This window comes from Nanorana parkeri, unplaced genomic scaffold, assembly GCF_000935625.1.
Source record: "Nanorana parkeri isolate BGI_ZX_2015 unplaced genomic scaffold, ASM93562v1 scaffold1134, whole genome shotgun sequence".
Lineage (NCBI taxonomy): Eukaryota > Metazoa > Chordata > Amphibia > Anura > Dicroglossidae > Nanorana > Nanorana parkeri.
In genome coordinates this window covers 154408-163019 of record NW_017307402.1, presented here as the reverse complement: position 1 = coordinate 163019, position 8612 = coordinate 154408, and the positions used below count along the sequence as shown (strand labels likewise).

At 41.2% G+C, this 8612-nt stretch overlaps 1 protein-coding gene across 1 annotated transcript in view; it reads left to right on the top strand.

Annotated features, from left to right (window-relative positions):
* The window catches only part of LOC108796571 (otopetrin-1-like), a 50967-nt gene extending 46296 nt beyond the window's left edge, over positions 1-4671 (top strand). Inside the window, exon 7 of the mRNA XM_018568064.1 lies at positions 4472-4671. Coding sequence (XP_018423566.1) covers positions 4472-4671 — 200 coding nt within the window. The remainder of the gene's footprint in view (positions 1-4471) is intronic.
* Positions 4672-8612: the final 3941 nt, after the last annotated feature.

The window sequence follows — 8612 nt, the reverse complement described above, 5'->3', positions numbered from 1 at the left end:
CCGCCCCCCCAACCCCTCCCCTGACCTGCCCCCCTTGACCTGCCTATATGGTAGCGCAGTGCCTGCATGCAAAAAGAATAAAAATGTACCAGTATTTTTGCTTGTGAATATTTGGAAGATGGAAGTCAACTGAACTTCACTTTATTCACTAAGCTAAGGGAACATTCCCTTGCAAAGTGAACAGCCCTTTTCTCATTAGTAAATCAACTCAACTGAGTGTATAAAACAATAGAGTTTAGCATATCTTGGAGCTCTAAAACATCTTTACATTTTTTCAGAAATTAATCTTACAAAACATTTGCAGACACATGGGACTGCAGGTGACATATGCTTATACTAACAATAATACTTTAAATAAATAAAACACATACGCTATGTTAGTTAGTTTGGCAATATTGGCCACGGCATTTTATTGGTATAAATAATCTGTTTTTTTAAAATATTTATTAACCAAAACTTGAATCAACCAACCATTAAACCGTTATATACAACCAATTGCCCAGTTATTGAAACTCGAGCAATACATCACTTAAGGGTATAGTCCCCCTCATATGAGGTGACAAACCACATAAACACCGCGACTAGGGAGGGGGGGGGCTTGTTGAACTGGGATCCAGACTGACGACTTCTTGGAGCACCTCCTTATATAGGGTAACTGTAGAATCTTCTAGAAGTCCTCGCGGCGATGTTTTCCCGCCGGAAAAACATATTTTCCCGCCGAAAAATCGTCCGTTAAATTTTCTTAAAGGGGCAGTAAACTGAAATAGAAAAACATAGAGAAAAACACACAAAAATACCAATAACAGTCCCCACATTCCCATGAAAATGGGCCTCTAATGGATGCCATTATTACATGGGACTGCAGGTGACATATGCTTATACTAACAATAATACTTTAAATAAATAAAACACATACGCTATGTTAGTTAGTTTGGCAATATTGGCTGCAGCATTTTATTGGTATAAATAATATGTTTTTTAAAAATATTTATTAACCAAAACTTGAATCAATCAACCATTAAAACGTTATATCCAACCAATTGCCCAGTTATTGAAACTCAAGCAATACATCACTTAAGGGTATAGTCCCCACCAGCCTGGCATGCACTACCGCAAGCCCAGGCACCACCACCAGCCGCGACCATCTCAATACAACTCTGTAAATTCAAATTGAAAATGTCTAAAGCCACATCTGAGAGATGTATCGCGTCCTATCGATAAAAGCCCTCCAAATCCCTATGCCGAAAAGAAAACCCACCTAAAAGCGGCATACATTTTTCCATTGCTTTGTTCAGGCGCTTACTAATTTTCACAAAAGGGCGGCCTGCCACAGAAGACAACCATACCCATCGTGGTATTATCTTGGAGAAAATAAAGAAAGTGCCGGGCAATGCTTTCTTTAAACTAGATAACTCCCCTTTCATTTTATATAATAAATCTAAAGTTTTGACATGACCTATATCGTTACCCCCCAAATGAATAATAATTATATCCGGAGTAGGCCAGCAATTCAATAAATTTGACAAAACAAGCATTAACTTACACCAATGCAAACCTCTAATCCCCTTCCAGAACACACACTGTCTTTAGGCATATGTCTTTAGGCATACTTAAATTTTCTGAATAACTTCGATGAGCCGCTCGGTTCTGCGCCTAAAAGACAAATGAATGTCCAACGATCCACACTATAGTTCTCCTTCCTGAAATTAAAGAGATAGATTAGGGCGCACATAGATACTAAATTTGTTGGAAGCCCATCGTCCAATTCTCTTAATTACTGATTCATCAAGACCCAATTTTGCGGCTTCAGTAGCCGCCCCAATCCTAAAAGAATGGGATGAAAATTTTAAATCTTCTAAACCTAAACGTGACAAGCATCTTTTAAAAACAGTATTGAATTGGAATATCGTAAGTGGAGGACCGTCTAAATGGATCAAAAAATTTCCATCAACCCGAGGTCTGGATAAAAGGTAAGTATGTACCATAACTACTGGACAAAGAAGAGGATCGCTGCCAGCTCTTAAAGTCAACCAATGACCCAATCCTAATTGATCCGTTTTTGACTTAGCAATCTTTATATGAACAGCAGATTCAACTAATAACACCTCATTAAACAAAAGACCCGACTTACCCCTTTTATTAGGTGCTACTAGCTCCGAAATGCAAAGAGCTGCAAAAAATGCCAAAATAAATGCCGTATTTAACAACAAAGCCTCATAAGCTGAAGGACAGACCCCAGAGCTCGCTCTGCAAAGTATGTTAAGAAGCTCACCTGATATAGGACGCCTAGCGTCAGGATAAAAATTGCCCTTTTTGTAACCTTTCAAAACCCATTAAACCGTAAAATAACTGCAACATGGGGGCAGATTAAATAATCTAAAGAAAAAGGAAATGCCAGATACCGTTTTAGCCAAGTGGCTATAGGAAGGTCTGCATTTAATTATTGAGCAAATAAAAGCTAAAATAGATTCTTCACATGGGGAGATAGAAGACAAACCCATTTCCTCACACAGCAGAGTAATCAGCCCAAGTTTTCGGTGCCACCGAATTGCGGATGGTTCCTGAAATAAGGTCCAAATTAAATTCCATAGATGCCCTGGGCATGGGAAACGCTCCCGATCCACGTCCGGTAGAAGTTCCCAGAACCGCTGCATCTGAAATCGGGACAAAGAGTCCGCCAATACATTCAATTTTCCAGGGATGAAGTTTGCTTTTAACCAGATATTTAATTTAAGGCATAAGAAAACTAGATGTCTCAACAATTTAATTAGGGATGCACAGATACTTTTCGAGTACCAGTGCAGATACTTGGCATTTTCATGAGAACTACCAGGGTTGCAGCGGTTGCAGCTAGGACCTGGCTCTGGCGCTCCACCACTGTCCTGAAATCATTAGTCTGTATTGTTTTAGAAAAACTGTCACATGACAATAAACAAAAATGTATCAGTACTCATACTTGTAAGTACTCGGCAAGTACCAGTACTCGTACTCGCAAAACTGGTATCTGTGCATCCCTTTATTTATATTTATAAAAACAAAATCATACATTAAAACAGAGATGTACAAATCACAGGATCTCCGTGTGCTCCTTACAAATGACAGCTGCCTCCTAATTTTTGAATTTTTCTCTAGTCTAGTCTTGGAGCTCAAAAGTATCGGTACATGCACTCGTACTTGTACCTGGTATCTGTGCAACCCTAAATTTAATTACCAAAGGCGACTTGGAAGACAAACAATTTATAGCAAAAATAACCCCTTTATTATCAGAGTAAAAAAAAAGTCGCTTATTGGAAAAATTAACACCCCATATTTCCAAAGCCACTACCACTGGAAAAAGCTTCACCCAAGAAGGAGGCCACCTATCACAACACCAATGATTGTTCCAAATGGCCCCAAAACCCGTAGAACCAGCGGCGTCTACAAGTTGATCTCCTCTGCCGGGATGAAATCACTCTGCCAAAATGACTTGCCGTTGAAATTGTCCAAAAAATTGTATCAAACCAACAAGTCTTCCTTCAAATCCACACTCAATCTAACATGGGAGAATGGGGACTTAAGCCCTGAAATTGCCAAATAAAATCTTCTCGAAAAAATGCGACCGACTGGCATAATGCGGGAAGCGAAGTTCAGCAAACCCAACAAAGATTGCAGATCTCTCAACAAAACCTTACGCCTTTGCAAAAGTTGTGTAATAAAAGAATGCGTCCTATTAATATTTTCCATAGGTAAACTAAATTCCGATGTATCAATTAGAATAACTAAGAACTGCAATGACACAGTAGGCAAAATTGATTTTTCCTCCGCTAACGGAATCCCAAAATAACTACAAATAGAACTAAAAAGCTTGAACAAATTCATGCATATAGGAGAATCGTGAGGGCCTATAAACAAAAAATCATCTAAATAGTGGACAATGCCATCATAGTCCGCCTCCACCGACACTACCCATTCTAAAAAGGAAGAAAATGTTTCAAAGTAAAAATAAGATAAAGAACAACCCATTGGTAAACACTTATCGAAAAAATAATAGCCCTCGAAATAAAAACCAAAAGAATTGAAAGCAGCTGGGACTATAGGCAGGAGCCTAAATGCTGACTGAATATCGGCTTTCGCCAATAATGCATCACGACCAAATTTTTTAACTTTGGCAATTGCTTCATCAAAAGTAGTATAAGATACAGAACATACAGTTCTATCTATATCTGCATTGAGAGAATCATCTTTAGGATAAGAAAGGTGATGAATTAAACAAAAGGAATTGGGTTCTTTTTTTGGAACTAAACCCAATGGGGAAATGCAGAAATTCTCAAATGGTGGCTTATTAAAAGCACCTGCAAACCAATTCTGAGGATGGGGGCTTGCCCCTGAAACGCGTCAATGTTGGCTGACTGCGGTCGGTGGACGGTGAGACTACTGTGTTACATAGTCGGGGGGATACCATGTTGGGTTAACAGTGTAACATCCCCCTCAGATCGGGCTGTGCAGCGTCGCGGACTCGAGGGCTTCCTAACCCCCCGGTCCGCCGACGTCATCAGGGAACTCCCCCTGCCGCATCATAAGCGCCAGCAATACGGAAGACTGGCGTTCCAATATCCTGATAGGAACGCCAGACGGATACGGGAGACCACCGCAGCACTCGCCACATACCTGGACTCTGGATCGGGCCCCTAGCCCTGCTGAACCCGGATTCCTCCGTGCCTCCTTGCCTCTCACTGCGGAAGCTCCTAACAGCAAGTATCCGCCCTCTAGTTCAACTGACTAGAGAGGCTGTATAACGTCACCTATTTAGACCGAATACTATCTGTCTGCAGTGAGTAGGCGGCCTCTACCGCCACCTGCTGGATCTATCTAAAATTATCCGTTGAATATGATAAGACTGTATTTCTCTAAGTGAACTCTACTGCCACCTGCTGAATCTATCTTGAACTACCTGTTGATACTATAGGACTGTGTTAAACCAAGGATAACAATTTAAGTGATATATGTGACGTAACATACAAACACTGATACACCTTGAGCAATCCCGTTCTCCACCACACATCACTCTTATGTTAGTCAGAGTAGTCAGATTGTACTAGAGGCGGTACTATGATGCTCTGAGACTGTTTGGTTCGTTTTTGCTTACCAGCACCTACTCCTGTGCCCGAGCACGTGAGATTGAACGTGACTCCGCAGCTGAGTTCCGTCCTCCATTTAAATAGATTATTACAAACAGACAGTGTGGCCTTTCGTTTGTTGTTAAAGCGTGATGAAAACGTTTGTTTGCGAGTACTTTTATCCCTTGTTTTATTTATTGTAATAAATGATTTTACACACGGAGGTGGCGCTCTGTTCCCTTTTGTTTTCTATGGACCTGCAAACCGGCCCGCTAAAACTTCTTTGAAAATGTTATCCCGTACAATTGAATAAAACTCCCGAACTGAACTCAAATTACTTACCACTTTACAACCAGTACCTTTAAATATAGGGAGATAAAAAACAAATTTAAATTCTTTAACGAGCAATTGTGCCTTCCCCTGTTCTGGGTACTGCACCAGCCATGGCAGCATTTTTTCCAGCCTCACAGGTGTGCAGGCTTTTATGAAAAATATCTTTGGCTGCCGTGGAAGTAACATTACTCCTTTTAAAACACTTGCTCAACGGATGCGGTCCAGCACAAAAAGAACATTCATGCTTATACTTACATGCCGCAGCCCATTTGCAGTGTCCTTCATTGTAAGCAAAACAAAAACCCTTGCGAATCGGGGATATAGAAAAACTAACAGGTTGTTTAAAAGGGGTTTGTCTTTGTGTTGAAATAAGATTTAACCATAACCCAACATCCTTCATTCCCCATTTAAGAGAGTGAAAAACCGACATTTTCTGCCGAAAGGACTCATCATATTGAAACCAGCCCAAACCTCCGAAATTTTTATAAGCCTCCAGGATGATTTCAATATGTTGAAAAAGCCCCGTACACTTATCCGGCTATTTCTCTCCCAAAATGCTAGCGTGGATACAAAAAGCCTGAAGCCAATTATTAAAATTACGTGCAACTGGCCTGCGACGATCGTCCTCAAAGCCATCATCCGGTTTAAAAAAAATAAATTCTTTAGCGGATGGCAATAACGACAGTAAGTCTATAAATTCACCTTTCCAAATCTTTTCTTTCAAAGAACCAGTTAAGTGCATCCCTAATGGCGAAACCTCACAAGGTAACGGTTCTTTCAAGCAAGATTCAGGTATTCTTGAATTATTAATTATTTTATCAACTAGAACAAGAGAAGTGACTCTAGCGCTACCCCTAACTGCAATTGGTTGATCCCAAACCGATGCAATAGATGATGAAGGCGTAGACATCCTATCAGCAATTTTTGATAGTGAGGAAATTAAGTCATGTTAAACATTACAATCAGTTGACTCACCACTATAAATACCTGAATCATGGATAGGAATTGAAGGAGGCACTGAGACGCTGCTTCCTACCAGTGGTATCACCTGGAGAAGATGCAGTGTTTCTGTAGGAAGCTGTTCATTGCCAACTGACATCTGTGCTGACCGAGAGAGATGAGATGAAAGCTGTCCATTATGTCCCATCAGCTCTGACACAGCAGAATGCCTGTGCAGAGTTGCTTCAGCGGATGTGATGGCTGCTCGCTGCCCAGGATCAGGATCAGGACCAGCAACTGTGTCCCCAAACAAAGATCCTTGTGCTGCTCCTAAATGTGCATCAGGCACACCGTCTGCCTGTTGCCTAGGAGACGCCGCGCGGCCTCTGGCCCTTCCCCCTCTTCTTCTGATTGTGGATAGTGAATAAGCCCGGCCTCTTCGTCTGACGCGCTTAGCCACGCCCCCTCTGTCGTTGACGACGCCCTCCTCCTCTTGATGTAGAGCGAAGTGTCTCTGTCCCTGGCCGAGGTGCTGAAGCCGTCGTACCGGTCCTCCCTTGTTGACCCTCCGAGTCGACGTTACCTTCCAGCGTGCGAAATCGTGGGGGGCGGCATTCTCGGATCCTCAATCACCGGCTGTTCGTCCCGCAGTTCTTCAGCCGCCGACTGGTGAGTACCGATTTCTGCTGTCGTTGATTCCAGGCAGTGACGAAGCCAGTCTTCTCCTCCCGCGTTCTGTGCCTTCTCCAGGACCTTCCGAAGCAGATTCTCCAAGGCTTGTTGAACTGGGATCCAGACTGACAACTTCTTGGAGCACCTCCTTATATAGGGTAACTGTAGAATGTTCTAGAAGTCCTCGCGGCGATGTTTTACCGCCGAAAAAAACGTATTTTCCCGCCGAAAAATCGTCCGTTAAATTTTCTTAAAGGGGCAGTAAACTGAAATAGAAAAACATAGAAAAAACACACAAAAATACCAATAACAGTTTCCACATTCCCATGAAAATGGGCCTCTAATGGATGCCATTATTACATTCTGTAAAATAAATATGAGACAAATATATTGGTAAAAGGAAACACAATGTGGTTAGATGATCTTTTAGCCCACAACATCGCTTTCTTCACCTTAGGTATTTTCCAGATACAGTTTAAAAAGAAAGACTCTAAGTATGCAGCCACAGAATACTAGACTGCTTTCAAATGCATTTTCAAATATAACTTTAGACTAGCCTTTTCCAACCTTTTTAACATTGAGAAACCTCTGACATAATGTTCATGTCTCATGGAACTGCTGTTAATAATAATTATATCTACAGCTCAGGGTACAATGACATGAACAGTTAGATGAGATATAAGAATCAATAAAAGAATAGGAGATGTAGCCTGCTTTAAATATTTAAAACCCAGGACTGCTCCCTCAGATTTGTGGCCTGTGGAGAAGGGCCCCTCTTAGATTGATGGTCAGTGGAATAATGATTGCTTTATATTGGTGGTCATTGGAGGAGGGACTCATCTCTAGTGGTGTCTGGGGAAGGGGCCCCATTACACTGGTGGTCAGTGGGAGAAGGGTCGTATTACACCGGTAGTCAGTGGCAAGAAGGCTCCTTACATTGGTAGTCATTTTGAATAATGCTCCTTTTATTATTTGTCAGTGGGAAGAATGCCACCTTACAGATACAGCAGCTAAAAAGGTAACTTGATGTCAGTGGTAACATATCTGAGAGGCAGAAATTGCTTGTCTTTCAAGGAATTCCTAGCATACTCTGTAGGAAACCTAGACTTCCACAGAACCTTGGTAGACAAAGGCCGCTTTAGACAATAGCACTTGTATAGAATTTATTACATGGAATAATACAATACATAAATTAGGTTTTATATCATAGGGATTCCTTAGATCTGACTAGATGTATTGACCCCTCCAGATTTTTTTGTAAGTAGGCATTAAAATATCAGATTCCCATTTATTAAAATTTCACACACTGTTTAAATCGAGATGAGGTTCCTGCATTATCCCTGCATATTTCTGTGGCTCACCAACTGTCTAATGAAGCTAAAAAAATCTTTTAATTTTCTTCCCTTTTTCTTTTCTAATCTTTACTACTCTTATTTTGCTATTTAATATCTTATCAGAACCTCTTTCCAACTAATAAGTACCCCAATTCACTACATGTTTTTCCACAATCAAAGCTTCACCAGGGAAAAGGCAATTACTTGCCACCCGGCTTCCTGATTGGCTGCAAAGCCG